Below are 23,071 nucleotides of genomic sequence, written 5' to 3'. Positions count from 1 at the left end.
ATAACAGTCAAGTTGTTAATTTACAGATATTGTTAGTAATTTTACATAGTTTTAAACATAATTTAAAATTACAGATAAATACTGTAAAAATTTTAGAGTTATTTTCTGTCAAATTAGGATTTTTTTTTTTTTTTTACAGTGCACTGCCATAGAAGAACCTTTTTGTCTAAATGGTTCCATAAAGAACCTTTAACATCTGTAGAACCTTTCTGTTTCACAAAAGGTTCTTTGTGGCGAAAGAAGGCTCTTCAGATTATAAAAAGGTAAGAATGGCATGGTTCTTTAAAGAACCTTTAACTGAATGTTTTTTGTGGAACCAAAAATGGTTCTTCTATGGCATCGCTGTGAAGAACCTTTTAAGCACTTTTATTTTTGAGAGTGTATTAAGTAAACTGGATGAGTGAGTAAGAGTTGGTTTAATGGGTTTTTAGAATAAAAGTTATACCCTTTGGTCCCTGCTGACCATTAAACCCTGGGCGACCTTGAAATCCTGGCTAGCCTGTTATTCCTGAAAACCTATAACAAGGAAACAAAAGAAAACCTACTATGCAATTACTGCGGTATTATATGTATACAATGGGAGTGTCTAAGAACTGGTGTCCTAGTGTCCTTTGTCCCCCTTTGGACACTGGGACCCCCTTTACATTGTGAGTAAACACAGAACCAGGGCATTTGATCCATGGGTGGAGGCACTGGTGCATCAAGGAGCAGGTTACAATACGAAAGGTCTGGTTGTTGTCCAGTAGGCACTGTGCGAGATCCTTGAGTCGTGTTCCTGGATGGAGGTTTCAGTAGAATGGGATATCTGTCAGGCGGGATTGGAAACGTGGGTAAAGGGTGTCCTTTTAATGAGTCATCATATGGCATCAGTGGACCTCCTCTGGCCATGGGATTGGCTGCTTTTGCTATGGGATAATTATCATAGGCATACAGTATATAGGTATGTAGTTGTTATGTGCAGCAGAACCCTCAAAGTAGTCAGGAGGAATTGGACTATCAGGTGAGCCTGCATGGAGGTACTAGGAACCCCCTTCTCAGGAGGATCATCCCAGATGAGAGGGCTGATGAGACCAGAACTCCTGCAATTATTCTTATCATCTGAGAGGAAATAAAAAAGGATGGAGGAAACAGGAAATAAGATTTGAACACTAAGGAGGTATTGCTGTTGAGCAGTTCTGGAAAACATGTAAGCAATGTGAAAAACAATTTTTTAAATAATAAATAATTTAAATAATGAGTAAATTATTGAGTTTAACCATCTTACATCTAAGTAATGAGTTTGACCATCTTACAGAACAATTTTGCTGGTGATCCGTTTGGATTTACAGACACCAAACCTTTAAAAATAAAAATAAGTTAATGGGAACATATATCACAGATTATGTTTGCACTGTAAAATTAGTTACTGTAAAGCTGCTTGGTACAGTGTGTACATTGCATGCATGTGTGTCCCATTGTGCTGCTAAGCCGTTTATGTCTCCAATAATAGGTGTGTGCTGACAGCTTTTATTTCACTATCAATATCATATAGCTATGTTGTATGCAGATTATAGCAGGTATTCCTATGTTAGCAAAAGAGAGTGCAAGAACGTGTGGCCCATTATGCAGCAGAAATTGAGATGAGTTTAAATGCTTTTGCTAATCAAAATGTAAGCTATGCGTATATTGAGGAAAAAAGATCAATGTGGGGCAATTTGTACTATTACCTATCAACATGGTTTTAGGACAACTTTGATGAAAGTTTTTGATCCACTTCAAATGATTACTATGTATAATAGTTAAAATGGAATTCTATTTATTTTTTGAATGCCATAAGAACATCTTTCACCAATCTTAAGTAATTAAACCTCAAATGTAATTGTCTGGTCATTTAACTATAAGCTGTACAGTTCAGCACAAGTAGGTGTAAGTGGACAGACAGCAGATGAGAATGCAGGAGCATTCAGACTGTGGACTCTTAGTAAACAGAGTTGGTTAGTCATTAACACACTCTAAACACCACGTTCTCCATTTCTGTCCCTTTCTTATTTTTCAAAATGTAAGTAAACATTTTTAATAATTATTGAGGGTTAGTTAAGTAGTGCAACTGAAGTACTGTCTCACTGTGTTACCTAATGGATGATATTAATGTACTCGCAAAATTCCTGATATGATTGATCTCAGCAACTATTATTTGCTCAGTGAAAGGTTTGGAGTTCAGTTAACTTACTAAAGGCTGTTCATGCTGTGCTGTCCTGTTGGGTTAAAGACTAAGCAGAGACCAATTGATGTTAGGACATATTAAGGTTTTTGATTCATGTGTCTTCCAATATAGTTTTTTTCTGAGGACAAATCTGGCCTCTAACTACCCTGTTGAAATTTTGGAATACGGTAAGAATGATTTTTGTGTGTTAGTATTTTATACAGCGAACTTTCATGCTTTGAATGTAAGTAATTATCCATGTATCTCAAACCAAACCATTACTTTAAATTCTATGAAATCTTCAAATCTAAAAGATGCTCAATATTCAGGTATAATTCAAGATTTCTGTCTTGCTGCATTTACAGAGTCTGTTGCCATAATGAGGAGTCTCTTCTTCTGTATCTCAGTACTGGTTGTATTTTGGTCTGATAAGGCTCTCTGCAAGTCAGGTATGAGGTCAATAGCCCTGTAGAATTTATAAACAGTTGCAAAGTGTATGTATTATACTCGTCTGAATTTGTCTGAAGCTAGTGTTCTTTTGGAAATACCATAAAGATTCAGATCATTTGTACCACATTAGAACATGTAGCTAATTTAGACTTATTATAGATTGTGTCTTATTAAATCAGTGCAATATGCATGTCACCATTAATGTTACTTTTTATTGATTGATTGATTGATTGATTGATTGATTGATTGATATTTGGCAGCATTAGTTTATCAAATAATGATAAACAACAGAAGCTGGCAAACCATTTTTGAAAGTACTCAAAAACAACAGCAGCGGTGGAGTGAATTTTCAGCAGACACAATTCATTCTTAATGAATTGTCCCTTTAGTTTTTGTAGTACGCAATATGCTTAAAAGCAATTTGGAAATCTACCCTGTGTGCATTGTTCTGCCTTATCAACCCTGTGTCTATTTTGGTCAGCATTTTCTAGCAGCCCAAAAGCACACATGCTCCTGCGTTCAAGAAGAGCCAACACTTTTATGGAGGAAATAAAGCCTCCATCGTTGGAGCGGGAGTGTAGGGAGGAACTGTGCGATTTTGAAGAAGCAAGGGAAATCTTTAATACAAGGGAAGCCACGGTTGGTCATGTCAGCTTTTTACTGTATTAGCATTTTTTTCCCCCTTAAATTATGATCCACTGATCTTTTTTTCTTGCAGCTGGAATTCTGGATGGCATATAAAGGTTAGTTATGTCTGTCTTTGAAGCCTGAGACACACTGCACAGTTTTCGGCTGTCCCAGAAAAAGATTGGCATCATGAAACAATCGTGGCGATTTCTGTGTTCGTGGCTTCTAATCGGGGGTCCTATGTGTCTTACAGTGAGAGAGGTTCAAAGACGGCTGTTGTTATGGTCTTGCGACCAAAGATAGCCGACAATAATTTTCTGACAGTGTCAGAAATTCAGCATTGTCATCGCACAGTGTGTTTGCTGCTACGACCCACGTTCGCTGAACAACCAATAAAAATGCGACATGAAATCAACGCGACATGGCGCTAAAACATAACACTGTTTACCTCAAGCTCTTATTCTTTCCTCTTTCGCCGCTTTCACTTTTTTTCTGCACACATAAAAACTACAGCTGCCAAAGTGTGATTCATCATACTATTTTTGTTTACCAATGGCACATTCTGATCATGCTTTATTATTCTATAGTACCTGCTTCATGGCGTACGAATCAATAGGTGTCATCATCATACAGTCTGCAAACATGTCGTTCCCAAGTGTATCAGATCCATTATCGCACAGTGTGATTTATAATGATCTTATAGGATTGCTGAAATCATGCAGTGTGTAGAAGGCTTAAAGCATAATAAGTACTGGTACTCATTAGTTGTTTTGCACCCTTAGATGGAAACCAGTGCAACTCCAATCCATGTGTTCATGGGAAGTGTGTGGATCTGTTACAAGATTACTCCTGCACCTGCAACACTGGATTTGAAGGGAAACGCTGTGACCTGCGTGAGCCTCTTGTTTTTTATGCAATTTAAATGTTCAAAAGTATGTGTTTTAAGTTGTTAAAATGCTATTTACATTTACATAATTTGGTCAGTGATATATATATATATATATATATATATAGTAGAATCTCAAATATTTCTTAGCATTATTATTATAAATGTATTATAATTGTTAGTATTAATTAGGGCAGGCACAGAGCCCTATTGTTTTTCTAAGGACTTTTTTAAATCCCACTATCTGGGGCATTTTGGGCCCCTTAATGTGCTCAAACTTATGAAACTTTGCACATACATTGGAATCTGCGGCCATCAGGGACGGGCAGAAGGTCATGTGGGGGGGTCACCAGAGTGGGCCCGTGTTACACCCTTTAATAAGGCCATTTTCAACAAGCTCTGTAGCACACACCGCTTCACCTACAGTCATCAAAATTCATATACATATGGATCTCATCAGTCTGAACCACTAACAGTCAGTGCTCTGCCCAACAGGAAATTGGCTTTGTGGAATGTTTGACAAATGCATGCTCTGGAATGTGATATACTCATCCTATGGTTTTCATTCGATCCCTACCAAACTCAAAGACATTGAGGATACAAAATTGTGAAGGGATTTTTGATATCTCGATCGGTTTGGCAGTGGCGAGGCGAAAAATGTATGGTGGAAAAGGGAAACAGGAAGTGTGTTATAACTTCAGCATACATTGTCTGATTTTGATCAAACTTCAGCCGTTTCTTCAATGTATGAGGCCGATCACATACACTCTAAAAAATCCTGGGTTATTTTTTTAACCCAAATACTGGGTTGAGCCTTTTGGGTCTTTTTTGGGGGTTATTTTTTCAGTGTTTGGGTAGTTTTTGTGTTACCCAGCTCCTGGGTCAAATGTAACAACCCAGTGTTTGGGTTGTTTTGCAGCTCCTGGGTCAGACATAACAACCCAATGTTTGGGTAGTTTTTGTGTTACTCAGATCCAGGGTCAGACGTAACCCAGCGGTTGAGTTATTTATCTCGGGGATTTTGCGTCTTCACTTCAGGAGAGAGCAGTTCTAAGCGCCATCGAATTGATGCATTCTTCGGGTTCTTCTAAAATACAGGTTTGTGTACATTTTATTTTAACTATAAAATCGTTACTGTGCTGTATATAGTTAAATTTTATGCAGAGCAACATACAGGCGCGCGGTGTGAATCACCTTTAATGAGTGCGTGATGGAACATGCAAACCAGTGGTTGTGTGGAGTATTTTAGAAAAGTTTAGAGGATTTAAGTTAATCTGTAAACATTATTTAATGTATGAAGTAAAAAAATAAGCTAGTAATATAGTAAAAATGAATAAACCCATTATGCTGGGTTAAATAAACAACCCAATTTGCTGGGTAAATTTAACCCAAGATGGGTTCTGTCCTATATTTACCCAGCCCTTGGGTTAATAACAACCCAAATTGGGTTGTTTTTAACCCTGTGTTTTTTAGAGTGTAGATGTGACTATTATTAAGTCAAAGTTATAGTGCCACCAACTGGCAGCAGGAAGTTTTTCGTTTTCAAAATTTGTTTATTTTTACCTGATTTGCTTCAAACTTCATCAAAATAATGTCATGACCCGGCAGATGTGAAACTGTTATGGGATTCTTGATATCTTAAATACTGTTGCCATGGCAATGCGTCAAACTTTAAAATTCTTCTTTATACTCCACCAAATTCTGTCATACAATTTACAACAAACTTTGGCAAGATGATGCTAAAACATGGAGGAACATAAATTGCAAAGAGTTTTTGAATATCTCAAACTGTATTGCTATGGTGATTTATTAAAGGGGTCATATGATGCGATTTCAAGTTTTCCTTTCTCTTTGGAGTGTTACAAGCTGATTGTGCATAGATAAGATCCCTGAAGTTGCAAAGACTAAAGTCTCAAAACCAAAGAGATATTCTTTATCAAAGTTAAGACTCTGCCACGCCCCCCTAAAACGGCTCGTTCTAACACGAAGGAGGGGGCTTTGTAGAAAACGAAGCGTTTGAGAGAGGCGGGGCATAGAGGACCTACAATAATGTACAGTATTTGAAAAATAATGTGTTTTTTGAACATTAAAGCATGTCAACATATTCTGTTACACCAAATACACAAAATAATGATCTTTAAAAAAGCATCATATGACCCCTTTAAAGAAACAGCAAAAAAATAAACAGGACTTGTCTTTTAGCCTATCTTTAAAGTGCATTGTTCAAACTCCTCAAAACTTTTTACATATGAAGAATAAGTCATTCTGAGAAAACATGCTTAGTTTCTTAAATTGCTGATGCTATGGGGCCTAACAGCAAATTATAAATTATCAGACATGTCAGCTGACAGATGAAGGCTGTAATACAAAGGTTGTACAAAAAGTTTTATATATCCTATTAATTTTGAAAACATATTTGTCAAGTTGCCAAACACAATTAAATATGTTGCTGTCCATTGAAAATTTTATACGTCTATTTTAGGATATTTTGTCAAATGTTTCTATAAAGACACCCTATTATGTTTATGTGCTAGCAGCTAGACTGTAACCATATAATTAATTCATAAGGACAGCACAGTCTCCTCAGCACAGTAACCTCATACCAGCTCAAAAGCACCCACAGCCCAAAACATTTTGATTTATTTACTTTTTCTAATATGTTGTCTTTTCTAACATGTTGACAGTTGTGCTATTAGATGGAAAGGAATAAATAATATAAAATGTAATACCATTGATTAACTACTAAATGGCTGTATAACCCTATTTATAAATATTTGAAAAGGTTGTGGAGTTTTTTTAAGAACTGTGTTTCCAGACAATTATATGCAGTTATACATGTTGCATTTGGATATATATTTGTTTGTTTGTTCATTTATTTTTAAAGTTTAGATTTCTTGTTGTTTGGAATGTTAAAAGCTGTATAAGATCTGTATCTTTCTCGCTATCTGATTTCATCCTCTTAGTTTAGTCTTTGGGCTCAACTCACTAGTAACAGTCTCAAATGTAACCTTTGATCCCTCCCTGTCCCTATGTGTGTGTGTGTGTGTGTGTGTGTGCGTGTGTGTCTCTTTCACACTCTTGGTATTCTAGAGTAACCCTTTCATTGAAAATGGGGTTTCACTGAAAGACGGTTAAATGCATGTTCCCACTCTGCACCGTTTTCGTGAAGCCACCTGGGCTTAGGCTCGTCATCACTGCTTACAGCTATATTTATTATTATTATTATTATTATTAAGTATTTAAGTCATAATGTTACCTTGTTAGACCTGATTGAAACCTAAACCTTTCTGCTGATGTTTTCTGAAATGTTTAAATATGAATTATCTAATTAAATATGCATTACTTATCATAAATTCCCAGCACGAATATCTGAATATTAGTTGAAGCTAATAAAACTTTTTGTTTCACTTTGCATACATATTAAAAGTAAAAGGTTTTCACAAATGGGATTTTGGATATGTATTGTTATCATAAATCCATTAATTCCACTGTTTTTAGGAATAAAATGTAATATAAATCAGGTGAATGAAAAATGAACAAAAAAAATCAAATTTACAGATAGCAATACAACTGGAAAGGTGTATGTAAGTGCTACTAATAAGATTTCTGGCTCAGTGTATGAGAAACAATCAGGCGCAGATAGATAGATAGATAGATAGATAGATGAGTTATAATGTATTTAACCTCAATGACTGGTGTTAATGAATCCCTTTGCCCTTCCTGCATTTTGTCTGCTTGGTCAGTGTTTTTAGGTAAGCTGTGTCACAGCTGATTTGGGGCATTTAATATTGGATGTCATGAGTTACAGAGCAGTGGTGTGTGTTGAGGTCATGGTGATAAATGTCCTGACAGCAGTTCTTTGGTTTTGTCCTCAGGCAGAACAGCCACTAACTGCTCTGTGAACAATGGGGATTGTGATCATGAATGTCACGATAGTGAGGGTGGTCTTTTTCGCACATGCAGTTGTATTAAAGGATACCAACTACAAGACAACTCTAGAAAATGTATTGCCAAAAGTAAGTTACCTCAACAAAATGCAAATATAAACAATACAGTTTGTGCTTATTGCAAATACACTGATGATTTTTTTTACACTGGTGATTTTGTATCCACAGTGCACAAATTAATGCTTAGATATTTGCATGTGTATTCGAGACTGTACATCTGCATTTGTTGACATTTATAAGACTGTCTTTGTGCAACATTTATTCACAAATGTGGGCTGATTAACATAGTCATATAATTGATATTGTTATAAATATATCTTCATTAAAAATTATATGAAAATATAAAAAATTATCTTCATATAATTTCTACCATTTGGAAGATAAATCTGTGATTTATGTGCATTTTTGTCATTTACAGGTGAGGCTTCATGTGGCCAGATTCGGATCGCAAAGTCATCTTATATTAATAAGCCTTTAGTAGGTTTACAGCCGTGGGTAATAGGAGGTACAGTTGGCAAAAAGGGAGAGAGTCCCTGGCAGGTACTTTTGATTCATTTGTAATATCTGTGTAATCATATTTAATAATGCCAAATGTTTTATCATAGCGAATCCTGACAATTATCATATGTTATACCAAATATTCAGTCAAATTATTTTGTGTATTCTGTAGGCTCTTATACTCAATCATTTGGGCACGTTTCATTGTGGTGGAGTTCTGATTGATGAAAACTGGGTTCTCACTGCTGCTCACTGCCTAGAGAAAAGTACAAGGTTCGCTGTCAGGCTGGGTATGTAAGACAATTTGATAAAAAATTTAAGTATTCCTTCACAGTGTAAGGCTTTTTATCCTCCCTTATATTTGAGATTTTAGAAGATGCATTACTAAAGCAATTTGCCACAAAAAAAGTGCTAGAACACAGCTTAGAGTGATGTTGTTTACTAAGCTTAGGCCTCAAGTGAAAAGAAATACCAAAAGACAATCTAGATACAGTGTTATGTTCCCTTAAAAAGCGTATTAATTCCACTCATGGTGCCCAAACTATTTGACAGATAGCAGTGAAAGAATCCTGAGAAATTACACTTTGTTTCTGTGACAGTCCTAGTCTCTGTAAAAAAACAACAACAAATGAATAAGGAAGCAGCCTTCCTTTTTTAACCAATCATAAAACATAGCCATCCATAAACACTCTCTGGCTTTGAATTCTAATTGTATGGCCATCTCTCCAGGTGACTACGACCGATTTAGGATTGAAGGATCTGAGATGACCCTTCCTGTAAAACAATCTATCGCCCACCCACAATACAACCCTTTCACTGTGGACAATGATATAGCTCTGTTGCACTTGGCTACACCAGCCAAATTTTCCACATACATACTCCCAGCATGCCTCCCTAGCCAGAACCTGGCCGAACGAATGTTGCATCGTAACGGTACTGTCACAGTCGTCACTGGCTGGGGGAAGGACAACGAGACCGCTCATCGCTACAGTTCAACTCTCAACTTCATTGAAATTCCAATTATAGACAACAAAGAGTGTTCCAGGCATATGATGAACAACCTTACTCAAAACATGCTTTGTGGGGGAGTGCTGGGGCAAATAAAAGACGCTTGTGAGGGGGACAGTGGGGGTCCAATGATGACACTGTTTCATGATACATGGTTCCTCGTAGGTCTGGTGTCCTGGGGAGAAGGCTGCGGGCAAAAAGACAAACTTGGCATCTACACCAAAGTGTCCAGCTATTTGGACTGGATAGATAGCGTTCGTCAGGGGTGGGATAAAGTTTAGACCCCTACCCGTCTACCCTGTTTTGCCTATTACAGAAAATATAAATCAGTGTGCTCCCTATAGCTCTTTGGTGTATAGAAATTGACATTTAATAAACACATTAATTAAAACTGCTCTTATTTTCCTGTTATCTGCATGTTTGGAAAAGTAATGCTGTCAGTAAATAAAGTCGACAAAAGTTACACATTATGTTTTAATGAGGCTATAAAATGAACACACACTTTCATAGTCCCATTATTTGATTCCTCTATTGGGTAACACAAAAGAATAATAAATACTGTAAGACAGGACTTAACATATAAATGTTATTTAAGACATGCTAAAATACAGTTCTTGTTAGATTTGTTAAACGATTTAAGAAATTTTGGGATGACCTTTATGAATTTATATTAGTTTTTAACCTGACAGCGGCGAAATACAGCAAAGCATACAACTGCATCAGAAAACATGCACTGGGGACATTCCTGAGAATGGACAATTACAGATCTAACATAATTCAAATTCAAAACAACATTATACTGAGTAAAGGAATACTTTATAGAAAAAGGAAATAGAGAGATACAAACAAAATTTTAAATGGACTCTTTCATACAAAAGCTTACAATTACTTTGATGAATACCCTCTCTATGGAAGGGTAAAGTTGAAGAACTGCTTTCGTGTTTTTTTTTTTGTGCTGCATTTATATAAAATATTTAAGTATTTCTCTGTTCTTTCTATGTAGCCTAAATGAAATAAAATCCTGCTGAGATAACAATTATTTAGGAGGGTAATGTATAATTGTGATGCTTCTAGCAATTTGGAGGTTTTCTAAAAGGGATGCCTCTGAAAAAAAGATAATAAAAAAAAGGTTAGCAGAAAAAGGCTTTCTTAGGAGCCCTAATCCTGCTTTAATAACCTAAAATCGGTCAAAATGTAGGGTGGTACATATGATGATTATATTTCTACATATAGGCCTATCATGATTATATTTCTTATATAACCTATAATTTGTAAACACATATATAATCCAAATGGTAAATATAAATAATATTTATATAATTTATATAAATGGCAAATATAAATAATATTTAGATCGACAAACTGTACCTTATAAGATTTCTTTCTAAATGAAAAAGTAATCTATAGGCTATCCGCTGCCGTTTTCAAAGAACAGCGCAAAACTATCCCCTTGCCCAAATACCCACACTTGCGGCCACTTGAGAGCGCGTGCGCGCGACAGGAAGTAAGTGCGCAAGACTGTCCCAGGTCTTAAAAATACCAAAGCCCAGTGCTCTTTATGCCGAATACACATTACACTTAAAATACACATTTTTTTGGCGGGGTTCTCCTGGCACAATTCACATTCCAGGGCCTAAATATCACGTTATTGGGGTCGCTTCAACCTGCTGACATAAAAAACAACCGGCGGCAATCGCGGATTTGGCAACACTGGTCCGCAAACTACGTTTCATATAACTCCTCCCCGAACTTCCCGCTGCCCTGTATCTTGGTCTCTCATTGGCTATAGGTCATCGCCGATGTGTTTTTCAGTCAGAACTCATTTCACACAGCGTGATTGTGAATCGCCGACAGCTCCAGATATTCCCTCAGATCGCGTCTTTGATAATTCACACTGCGTGATTGTCACTCACGTGAACGAGCACCGATTTGCCTCCGATTTCGGGCATTTTACTATAAAATAATTTTATTTTTAATACTCCCTTTTTATTTTAAAATATAATAGTATTATCACATTTTTATAATCATTTAAATCACATATCGTTATTATTGTTATTATAAGGTATTAATTATTTGCAGCAAGCTTGAAGAGCGACATGACTAAAGACTTATTATAAAGCCCTGAAGTTTGAGAATGTCATATCAGGAAATGTTGGTATGAAGTTAAAGTGGAGAGAGGTTAGATCTGTGGCTGGCCGACCTCCTGATCTTCAGCTCCTGTTCATTTCGCTCCAGCGGAGTCCAGAATCCTGGGTTAGGCGCAACTACTGATCGGGCACTTTTTACTACCTGATAGAACAAATGGAAATTACAGAAGAGAAATAGGAACTACAGAAGTAGTAAACAACATTAAATTCTGGCATAAAAATCTAGAATGATGTGGCTTTTCATGATCAATTAGGCTGCATTCAGTAATGATTAGAATATGAGTGATGTATATTTTGATGTCTTGTGGCTGCCTTTATTTTGTGCATTTTATATTCATTATATATTATAGTTTTGTTTCGTTTCGTTTTACCTTGCTGCCTATATGTCTGCTTTTCCTTATTATAATATAAACCAATAAAATATCAGCAACCAAGAAAAAGAATTAATGACTGCACATATAAATAAAGTTTCAAATACCTATTAAAAAAACTTTAATTTAAAAAGAAATTACGCATAAGATGCATGTGTCCTGACTAGAACTGTTTCATATCAGACTTCAATTTGACATAAACACTATTCATACCTGGAAGGCATCTGTCAAGGTGAGACCCTGGTGCTTCATTAAATAGGCCACACAGACAGTAGCTGAGCGACTGCGTCCATTCTTGCAGTACACAACAGTCCCTCCCCGTTCTGCCTCACTGGCTATGGCATCAGCACAGCGGTCAAAATACTTGTACAGGTCTTCTTGAGGGTCATCATATACAGGTACACGCAAAGTGCTTACCTGCATAGAGGGAAAGGGTTGCTGCTTGGAAACATTAATACAAAGAGTGACCTCCTCCTTCTGGATAAGTTAATTGTTACAGGCTGATTGGGCATTACTGATCAGCAGACAGTCTGTAACTGTGCTTAACTGCAGCATCTCTAACTATATGCTTGCATATATTTGACTATATGTTTGTGTATCTTGAAGGAACATCATAAGTATTGAATAATCATTATAATCACAGGTCCACTGGGTCCCACATTCACAGTTGATTAAATAAGAGAGGAGAGAACATTATTTGTTTAGAACAAATACACACACAGGTCAAATAATAAAGGCAACAACACTTTTGTACAGTAACCTGAATGTAGGGTAAAGTATTGAAATTGTTCATTGGGCATGCTCCAACACCATGTTTAACAGCGCGGATATGCTTAGTCTTCCACCCTCATTCAAAACACGACATAAACATTGAGCTCAGATTAAGAAACCATTCTGACCTGCAGATTAGGCATGGGGATGATCCTCGAAAAGGATGTCAGAGCTTCATCATCCTGACCGCCACAACAGTCCCAATGACAGGAAAAACGTGCAGTGAACGCACATGCAGCCAATTTACCCCGCCCATTTATGCCAATAATCGCCTTCCTCTCCTTCAGTAACCATATGATTAAAAATAGCTCTGTTACTTGAAACCATTGCTTGAAACCCATAACTTGACATACAGTTGACCCAATCTAGATTTTTATGTCTATGCTGACGTTTTGTCGCTGAAAAAAAAAACTGTTTGGCCTTTACAGTCCAAACAATTCAGCAGTTGAATCATTTATCCGCGTGTTTGTGATGTGACCCTCTCTCTCTCTCCACACACACCGCTCTCTCTCTCTCTCTCTCTCTCACGCGCACGCACACACACAAACACACACACACACCGCTCTCTCGCTCGCTCGCGCGCGCGCGCACACATACACGATGCGCAAAACTCGGCATTTGAACAGTCAATAGCAAATACTTAAAATAATAACAAAACAGTAGCTGATTCAGAAGCACCAGATTGTCATAGCAAAGTCAGAATTACCTCCTCTCCTAGGTTCACGAAACGGTCGTCCATAAAATGCATTGCTGTTCTGTTGTAAGTAATCTTAAAGATTCCTAAATGCATCTACTTCAGGAAGGCCAAATAAAGAGCTTTTGCTTTCGCCTAGAAACACACAGCGTCTCCCTGACATGGCTGCTTCGACACTAACTGCGGTTACTGAAACCACGCCTTCTTTCTTTGCGTGCACATTTGGGCGGCATTATGCTAATATTTCCACATAGTGAGGTAGATATGTGGGGGCGTGTTAGAACGAGCCATTTTAGGAGGGCGTGGCAGAGTCTTAACTTTGATAAAGAATATCTCTTTGGTTTTGAGACTTTAGTCTTTGCAACTTCAGGGATCTTATCTATGCACAATCAGCTTGTAACACTCCAAAGAGAAAGGAAAACTTGAAATCGCATCATATGACCCCTTTAACTAACCCAAATAATCAAACAAATAACTAAATAAATAAGCAATATTAAATAGTAGTAATTATATAACTACTTATAAATAATGCGTAGTATGTAAGAACATTTGTTCTCCACCGCATTTGACAGACAGGTAAATAAAACATGCAGTGAGTGACGCAGTTCTCCCGCCGATGCGTCTGACGTCATGACGTCGTTTCGGAGTTCCAAGCAAAGAGAAGAGCGGAAGCCTCGAGATGGAGGCAGGGGGTTAATTAAACGCGAAAAATAGCGAATTAACGCGCACTCTGGAGATAGTTGACATTTAATTTTCAGAAAGACATTACAATAGTCTCCACAAGGAAGAGTCGTGTGTTAAATTTAGGTTAATAGACTCAGCACTGGATATTTTGGGTGAGTTTCTCGAGTATTGACCAGGCGCCATTTAAACACGCTGTGCGGGAGACAGGAAAGAAATACGTTACCCACTCTTACAGCCAGCACACAGCTATCTGCTTCAGCGAATAGATTCTGCACTCAAATAAACACGCTTATTTTAAGGAGATTATGTTCTTATTCTGGTAGACTGTGAAAATGTGTCCTGTTTGTGAGGGCCTGTGGTAGCATCAGGTATTTATTGTGTTAGCTGGCTAAAGGCTAACAGACCTCGAACTGAAGAGGGACATTTGTCGACCTCGAATAAGAAACTACAGGTATAAATTATGCATTAGTCGCCAATTCAAGTTTTGTTTTAGCGTCTAAATTTAAGAGATAAATGTCTTCAATAATTGACTCGTGTGTTTTAGTTTTAGTATGTTTGAAATTGAGCTCTGCGTTATTACGTGAGTGCGGTGTGTAACACGCCATCTAAGAAATACATTAAACAATTCCCATAAATGTTTTTCTGGCATTCACAACCCCCTCAATGTTACCCAAATAACGTTTTTATGTCGAACATTTCAAGTCGAGTCGTATTGTATTTGCGAAAGTGCACAACTGCACAGGATGTACGATATGTTTTCCATTAACAGCTCTTAAATTCAGTAATTTTTCAGAAATGCAGCAGCATCGACTTAACTCTTAAAATAGTTTAAATGAAACCTTATATACTGCATCTATGACGAATACACGTTTAGTCATACTGATAATAAAATATGTTCTCACTTTTCATCTTAAGTACAAGTTTTTTTTTTGTTTTTTTTTAATCATTAACCTTAGTGCTAATGGAGGGGCTGATTACTTGTGTACAGAAGTACTGGGTACTGTTTGAATTTGCATTGTTTTTTGTTTTGTTTTTTCCCCTTTTCTCTCCCTCCTCACAAATTAATAATTTGCATACGTTTTAAGGGGTTCGAGTACATTAGGACAGTGCTTCCCAATTGGTTTTGGTTCTGGTCCCAAATTTTACATTGAACCTGACAACATTGTTACACCAATAAATGTAGGCTAAATTTAAGGAGCAAATCAGGTAATAATGCCTCTTAAGTTATTGACTACATTATCACGTTTTACAGTGCAAGTAACAAAGTTGGTTATTGTATTTTAAGACAAAATTTCTCTAAAAGTATGCCCCTCATATCTCTAATTTTTGTTTACTTGCGACCCACCAGTTGAGAATCACTGCTCCAGAAGTTTTTTTTGTTTTGTTTTTTCCTGAAGGGACAACGGCTATTCTGTCTATGGTGCAATTTTGTTGCTCTGTGATGTCTCACACCCTCAAATACATGTGTGTGTGTATATATATATATATATATATGTATATATATATTTATGGATTGATTGATTTATATATTGATATATTTATATATATGCATTTAGGACACGCTTTTATCCAAAGCGACTTACAGTGCATTCAGGCTATACATTTTTTATCAGTATGTGTGTAAACAAAATGTTAGAGTGCAATGTATATCTGCTTTTTAGGAGTTAAATTTCAATAATAATTGTTCGCCAACATTTGTATACTAATTATTACATACTATGTATTTATTGCATACTAATTACAACTTAAACACATTTACTTAAAATCACAGGGAATTATACCTGGTTTGATAACTAAATATAACTAGTGATTTTGAATTTAGTTATTTGCTTTTACAATGAAATGTCCTATACATGGTGTTGAACCTGTTAGGTGCACTTGGTACCATAAAAATCAGTCACTGATGTAATTCCATTTTTATGTGCCCATGTTTTTTTCAACTGATGTTTTTTTTTTTTTTTTTTTTTGGAACATTAAGTTATACTAGGTAAATTTATTTAGCTGTCAATGCTTTAAACTACATATGCCTAAATTAGAACCAAAGCTGTTTTAGATGCTTCTCTATTTCATTAATTTTGAAGTGTTACTGTGGAAAGCATGATGCTTTTAAAGGTATTTTACGCTGTGGTTCCAGATGCTCAACATCAATAAATATGTATGTAATTTCTCTGACATGTAAAATTATCCTGTCCATTAATCTGGAAAAAGCTTTTAAATTCAGCTTGGGTTTGCTTTGATATTGCTTGCACCATGCCTCAGCTGGCATTTGGAGCACCTTTTTATGGAAACCAATGTATAATTGTGATAAAGAATTTCTTTATAATGATTACAAAGGATTTTACCCTTTGTGGTCTGTCATCCATTTTCACTTGATTACTCTGTTTATTCCTCCTAAACACACTTTTCACATCCCGAAGAACTGTTTTGATTAATTACGATGTCTTATTAATTTGATGCTTAAGTTATGCTCAGGTTCACTTATGTAATGTAGCCAGTTTCTTGCCCAGTAGAATTAGAGATGTTTCTTATTTGCCAATCGATGGCCTACTCTTTTTTTTATTTTATTTTATTAATTTGTTGCTGCAATTTAGTTTTGGATTCTGGGAACAAACTTATTAACCATAAAAAAAGTTACAGGTTAAATGTGCCAATATTTCAAACCACTTATAGAGTGTTGTTTTAATGCTCCCAAGTGGTTTGAAATATTGGCACATTTAACCCGTAAATAGCCATTGCTGACTACACTAATTTGTTAATGTCTTTTATGTTTCTGTGTCTTCTGTTTCTTTTTCTTGACCTTTGCAATTGGTTGTTTTGTGTTCATTTAAAGTGATCCAGTGTAATAAACCCTAAACTCATCGTAAATTTCTTACTCCTCACATCCTCAGCTGTTACAAAACCGTCACTATGGCAACAGATATTGGCTCACCTCCCCGGTTCTTCCATATGCCTCGGTTCCAGCACCAGGCACCTCGTCAGCTGTTCTACAAGAGGCCGGACTTTGCCCAGCAGCAGGCTATGCAGCAGCTCACTTTCGATGGCAAGCGCATGAGGAAAGCTGTGAACCGCAAGACCATTGATTACAATCCATCTGTCATCAGATATCTTGAGGTATAAGCCTTACAAAATGTAACTGAGTGTGGCAGTGTAACATCTGGCAAATGTAACATCTGGCAAATTACTCCATTTCAGAATCGATTGTGGCAACGAGATCATCGAGATTTCCGTGCTATTCAACCAGATGCAGGCTGCTACAATGATGTATGTTTTACTACTACTTTGCTTAGTTATCATGTTTATTCTTCAAGTTCATATATTTCTCATACTTTTTTTTGCAGCTTGTTCCTCCAGTTGGTATGCTTAATAACCCTATGAATGCTGTTACAACAAAGTTTGTCAGAACCTCGACCAACAAAGTCAAATGCCCTGTGTTTGTTGTGCGGGTAAGTGTTAAGCTTTTGATTTGATGCTTTGTGTGAAATGCGTCATTTCGCTATATAACCCATATACAGCCTACTCCTTTGGTTTTTCTAAACCTTTCATTACCCTTTTCTTGCCTTCTTATAGTGGACTCCTGAAGGCAGGCGACTTGTAACGGGTGCCTCCAGTGGGGAGTTTACTTTATGGAATGGGCTCACATTTAACTTCGAGACAATTCTTCAGGTAACCAGAGACCATATTTTAGATTTGTGGCACACCACCCTTACATCACAACCTCAGAATCTTGCTAAAAGGTCCTTATCTAATTATCCCTTTTTCTGTTTCTCTCATAGGCTCATGATAGCCCTGTCAGGGCAATGACCTGGTCTCACAATGACATGTGGATGTTGACTGCCGACCATGGAGGTTACGTGAAGTACTGGCAGTCCAACATGAATAACGTCAAGATGTTCCAGGCTCACAAGGAGGCGATTAGAGAGGCCAGGTCTATACACAATCTACCATTTTCTGTAGTTAACCCAAGCCTGTTACTACAGTGCTCTGCCTGTAGGGGGCTCTCCTCAGTGCTGTCAGTTCTGATATGTTCTTCCCTGTGCTGCTCAATGTTTATGTCCTTTATTATTGACACGTGTGTGTTGTTGTTGCAACACTGCATTTATTTGTCACCTGTGGCTTTTGAGTTATGTATTCTCATCTTTTATATACATAACTTCTATGTACAGAAAAGGTGTATTTTTCACACTTTTAAATAAAGTATTCCCAATTATTTATATTCTAAGGTGATGACACAGTCTAGAATAAAAAAAGGGTGGAAAACAACCGTTAAAAAGACCCTCAGGGACTGAAGTGTTTGTTGGAAGGGTTTCTTGGAGCCTCCATAGTGGAGGAGATTCTTGCACTGGTCTATTTAAAGGAAACGCACACGACTCTTAAGTTTCAGTTCACAATGGTTTACCAGTGAGACAGGAGCTGTGATGCCCCTACTGGCCATCAGAGTCTTTGTCACGCTTTCAGTCAGTCCCTAATAAAAATTCTGCCTCTAAATAAAGATTTATAAGAATAAATAACTCAGATATTTACTTTTATACAACTCTGCGGGTATAAATGCACATGGAAACATTTTCATCCACATTGAAATCCAGGTTTATAATTCATTGCCACTCCCTTTTATTTTGTTAACTCTGACACACACAATACAGAGTATGTAATGTCCTTTCTAATGCAATAAAATGCAATTTCTTCTGCAATATTTTTAAAAACAAAAAAGAAAGCCACAAATTTAAAGCCTGAGGTTATTAGATCATCAAAATGGCTCATGGGACTGAAGAGAGGCTTTCGCTCACTTCAGTGGTTTATTTCTGCTTTTTCCTATGCTTTAAAAAAATTGGGTGCATAGTAAGAACATCTGAGCACTGTGGGTAATGTTTGTACTTTATGGTGTTAGGTGGATTGATACATCTGCCTTATTTGTGTAGAAATAGCAAAATAATGGTGTGTGTGTGTTAAGAGGTCAAAAGAGTAAGTTGGTGAACTGAGGCAGGCTCAGTTTTGCCAAATGCTTGAACCAGCTTGTGTGCCCTCTGGAAGGAAGAGCAGTCTGTAGGGATGTTTGTATTTGAAACATACATGATTACACTTATTAATTGAACTAAAATAATTACTTTTCATGTGCTCATTCTATTTTCTGATGTTGTACAGCAAGGATCAGAATACAGAGAAATGTGCAGTCAGTGTTAAATATGTCTTTAATTTTAGCTTGCGGTATTAGAGATGGATTTAAGCAAGTTACGATAGGATTGTTCTGTAGAGTGAGTTGTCTGCTAAGGAAATGGATGGTTCCTTGTCAGATCCACTCAAAGGGCCCCCGCAGAGTGTAAGGTGTCCACCCCACAGAGAACTGCTATGTTATCCTTCATTGTTGATTCTCTCCCTGCTGTGTCTTCAGTTTCTCTCCTACGGATAATAAATTTGCCACTTGCTCTGATGATGGAACTGTACGCATCTGGGACTTTCTCCGCTGTCATGAGGAAAGAATTCTGAGAGGTATGTTATATAAGATGTGGAGATACTTACAAACGCTTTCCTTTAAACATAAAATTGCACTGTCATCTGGGTTCACAAACCTTTTTAATATGGTAGTAATGTGTTCACATTACCTTTTACACACATCTGCCAACTTTTGTGTTCTTTTTCTTTTGCTTTTTTTGGTCATTTACATGGGTCTGCAATTTGTTTAAATATTCATTAGACTTTGTGTTTGAGATTGTAACTAATATTTGACTGATCAAGCACTGAGCCTGGTTAAATCCTTTTTAAATCCTTTTATAATATCTAATAATGATGAAGACAGTTCCCTGTATGTTGACAGTGTGTTGTACCTTTTTTTAAGGAATGCATGTTCTTTCTGTTGAATTTTCAAATATATATTAAAAACCCCTTCTAAATATTTCTGCACACTATTTGGTGGTTGCGCCTAATAACCCTGTTTTGTGTATTATAGTATTATATTTACTAAACATGCCTGAGTTAATATTGTAGGGCACTATTGCTGTAGTACTACAACCAAGCAATCTGAAAAAAAAAACAAATTAGCAGTAGAAAAGGTTAGATATCTTTTCTCAAATAAAATAATTTGTTCTTTCTTCAGTCTTTCTTTCAAACAGCTTATCAAATCTAGTGGTGAACTACCCACTTCTGTTGACTTTTAGTTTAAAAAGTTCCTTTTGCCATAATTTAAAATATTTGCAATTTATTGCAATGCAATGAAGATGAGGTATTGGTCTTTTTCAGTATCAACAACATGTATAAATGTATAACGTATAACCTGAACTGTACCATTAAAAAAAATCATATATTGAAACAATCAATAATAAAACTCTTTAAAAAATACAATACCTCAAAACCTTTTTATCGTTTTTCTATTCAGTTCAACAACCGTACCAGTCAAATGTTATGTCAGATTTAATGTTTGAGTTTGTGTGTGCAAGAGAGAGTAAGTAATGCAAATGATTTATGTGAGTGACTGTATATTGAAGCTTTCTGGTAAAATAAAGATTAAAAAATATCTTTGCTTAAAAAAAAATACTATGCTTAATACCTGTACATGTTAAGCCAGTGAAAAAACACCCTGAATTCCAAACATTTAGTAAAAAAAAAATAATAATAAAAATATTACATTTCAATCTCAATTAAGGAAGGCACAATACTGTTGTTTTGACAGTTAAAAATGTTCAGACTTAGGACTATAATCAAATTACACAATATTATGTGAAAAGGGTGAAAAGCATAGGTTTTACACATTGTAAGAACTTTCACATTAAATTAAATATATCTCGACACGTCAGTTTCCAAGTGCTACATGCTACATTTGCAGTGATCTGCACTCGTATCAACAATAGAAATAGGACTTTGTCATGCTTTTTTTATCGTTATTGGGGGGGGTGTTACATTTCAAACTCAATAAAGGAAGGCACAATATTGTTGTTTTGACAGTTAAAAGTTCAGATTTAGGACTATAATCAAAGAAACAACATTATGTGAAAAGGTGAAAAGCATTTTTTGCATTTTTTGGTTTTACACATTGCAAGACCTTTAACGTTAAATGAAATGTTTCTCCACTTGATAGTGTCCGAGTGGTACATGTCTTTGAGCTATGGCACTGTACCATTTGCAGTGATCTGGACTTGTATCAACAATAGAATTTTTTTTTCGCTCTAAATAACTTTAATTAACTGCAGACTTTACTCCTTTTCCTCATGTTTGTGCAAATGCACAAGTGTTCATTTAACAAAGAACAAAACAGCTCTTAAGATTTCATGCAGCTTTACCCAGACATTAAGAATAAGTCTCATGCTCACTTGTTTTTGAGACATCAATTGCACAACATGCCCTTTAAAATAATGCTGCTTTATTCGCTAGTCAAAGTGTGCCACTTCTCAAGATGTTTTTTTTTTATGATTTTCCTGATTCAGTGGCATGTGACTCAATACGAAATGGAGTTTAATCCAATATAATTTGTTTTGTTCTGGCTGTTACTTAGCTTGTCTTTGCTCATTAGAGAATTGTAATCAAATATATCATACCTATGATCTATATGTAATACTACATTTATGATCAATATTGAAAAAAGTGTTTGAAAACAAGAAAGCAATGTTGCTCTGAAATGGGAAAGAAAAATGTGTGCAAGTACATAGTTTCTTTTTTATTTTGACACTCTCATTCAAATTTACATGTGTTTCCAGGTCACGGAGCAGATGTGAAGTGTGTCGATTGGCATCCCACGAAGGGCTTGGTGGTGTCCGGCAGCAAAGACAGCCAGCAACCTATCAAATTTTGGGACCCAAAGACTGGACAAAGTTTGGCAACACTGTAAGTTAGCAGACGCCTGTAAAACACAAAAATATTGTAATCTTTGTTGTCCATGCCCGAATGGGTTGTTAACAGACGAGGTAAACCATTTGACAACAAAAATTTTGTTGCATTGCTAATCTTGGTTTGAGTTTGAGTACTTAATCAAGAAAGAGATTAAGAAGAACTATTAATTTTGTGTCTTGTGTTTTGTCCTTAGACATGCTCATAAAAACACAGTCATGGAGGTGAAGTGGAACCTTAATGGCAACTGGCTGTTGACGGCATCACGTGACCATTTATGCAAACTGTTTGACATTCGCAACCTCAAAGAGGAGCTGCAGGTTTTTAGAGGACATAAGAAAGAAGCCACAGGTATAATCCTAATGAGAATGTGTGGGTCAATATCACCATAGAGTGCCTTTCAACCCTCACAATAATCAAAAATGTTGGTTTTAATTTCCCATTCGCTTTGTCATATCATAAATAGTAGACACTCAAGTACTATAGAAACATATTAGCTGAACTTCCACACATTTTTTTAGAAGCATAAACCATAAGACACCCTGTCATGGTCATGGACATATATATTACTGTTAAATACGTTTTCATTGCAAAATTAAGATGCAAATTATATTTTCTGAAAGGTATGATGTCCCTTTCCTAAACGGTTATAAAAAAAATAATATAATAATAAATAATATAATTACATCCTCAATCACATTGATATACCCCCCCACATTCATTTTAGTTTTTAGCAATAATAACTACAAATGAATGCTACGTCCACCCTGTCATGTATCATGTATGTGTCATGAGTCTCAGTGGCCGACTGGGTGGACATTTTGAGCTTCAGTTGGCTTACAACAAACTGTGACTAGCTAAATATTTAGTCTGGTTGTTGAAGAGAATTTGGTATATTTAAATTTACATATTTTGAAAATACTCTATTCGAATCCCTTCTGGCATATTTTATGCCGACAGGGTGGACATGTTAAGCTTTGGCAAAGCAAGTAAG

General features: G+C 36.3%; 3 protein-coding genes across 4 annotated transcripts in view; 2 read left to right on the top strand and 1 right to left on the bottom strand.

Moving 5' to 3' along the window:
• The first annotated feature begins 1,951 nt into the window (after nucleotides 1-1,951).
• Nucleotides 1,952-10,087, top strand: LOC107705314 (vitamin K-dependent protein C-like). 2 transcript variants are annotated; one of them, XM_016508569.1, is made up of 10 exons: nucleotides 1,952-2,038; nucleotides 2,315-2,370; nucleotides 2,548-2,631; nucleotides 3,114-3,271; nucleotides 3,351-3,375; nucleotides 4,042-4,152; nucleotides 8,021-8,161; nucleotides 8,511-8,632; nucleotides 8,763-8,880; nucleotides 9,320-10,083. In XM_016508569.1, the coding sequence occupies exons 3-10, from the start codon at nucleotides 2,562-2,564 to the stop codon at nucleotides 9,877-9,879; spliced, it is 1,305 nt and encodes a 434-aa protein (XP_016364055.1). In that variant the 5' UTR covers nucleotides 1,952-2,038; nucleotides 2,315-2,370; nucleotides 2,548-2,561; the 3' UTR covers nucleotides 9,880-10,083. The 2 variants fall into 2 exon arrangements, with proteins under 2 accessions (XP_016364055.1, XP_016364054.1); XM_016508568.1 differs by lacking the exon at nucleotides 1,952-2,038 and having other exon boundaries at nucleotides 2,207-2,370; nucleotides 9,320-10,087.
• A 1,528-nt stretch (nucleotides 10,088-11,615) lies between these two features.
• Nucleotides 11,616-13,268, bottom strand: LOC107705300 (dual specificity phosphatase 28-like). Its single transcript, XM_016508536.1, has 3 exons — nucleotides 13,016-13,268; nucleotides 12,330-12,533; nucleotides 11,616-11,887 (listed from the first exon to the last, which is right to left on the bottom strand). The coding sequence occupies exons 1-3, from the start codon at nucleotides 13,226-13,228 to the stop codon at nucleotides 11,762-11,764; spliced, it is 543 nt and encodes a 180-aa protein (XP_016364022.1). The 5' UTR covers nucleotides 13,229-13,268; the 3' UTR covers nucleotides 11,616-11,761.
• A 961-nt stretch (nucleotides 13,269-14,229) lies between these two features.
• The window catches only part of wdr33 (WD repeat domain 33), a 20,617-nt gene continuing 11,775 nt past the window's right edge, over nucleotides 14,230-23,071 (top strand). The window contains exons 1-9 of the mRNA XM_016508567.1: nucleotides 14,230-14,716; nucleotides 17,154-17,376; nucleotides 17,458-17,526; nucleotides 17,604-17,708; nucleotides 17,833-17,928; nucleotides 18,039-18,190; nucleotides 19,652-19,749; nucleotides 21,948-22,074; nucleotides 22,274-22,428. Coding sequence (XP_016364053.1) covers nucleotides 17,173-17,376; nucleotides 17,458-17,526; nucleotides 17,604-17,708; nucleotides 17,833-17,928; nucleotides 18,039-18,190; nucleotides 19,652-19,749; nucleotides 21,948-22,074; nucleotides 22,274-22,428 — 1,006 coding nt within the window. The 5' untranslated portion in view covers nucleotides 14,230-14,716; nucleotides 17,154-17,172. The remainder of the gene's footprint in view (nucleotides 14,717-17,153; nucleotides 17,377-17,457; nucleotides 17,527-17,603; nucleotides 17,709-17,832; nucleotides 17,929-18,038; nucleotides 18,191-19,651; nucleotides 19,750-21,947; nucleotides 22,075-22,273; nucleotides 22,429-23,071) is intronic.

This window comes from Sinocyclocheilus rhinocerous, unplaced genomic scaffold (genome assembly GCF_001515625.1).
Source record: "Sinocyclocheilus rhinocerous isolate Xijiao unplaced genomic scaffold, SAMN03320098_v1.1 scaffold2279, whole genome shotgun sequence".
NCBI classification, from domain to species: Eukaryota; Metazoa; Chordata; class Actinopteri; order Cypriniformes; family Cyprinidae; genus Sinocyclocheilus; species Sinocyclocheilus rhinocerous.
Note: the sequence above shows the minus strand (reverse complement) of the source record. Positions and strands in the feature narration are given on the sequence as shown.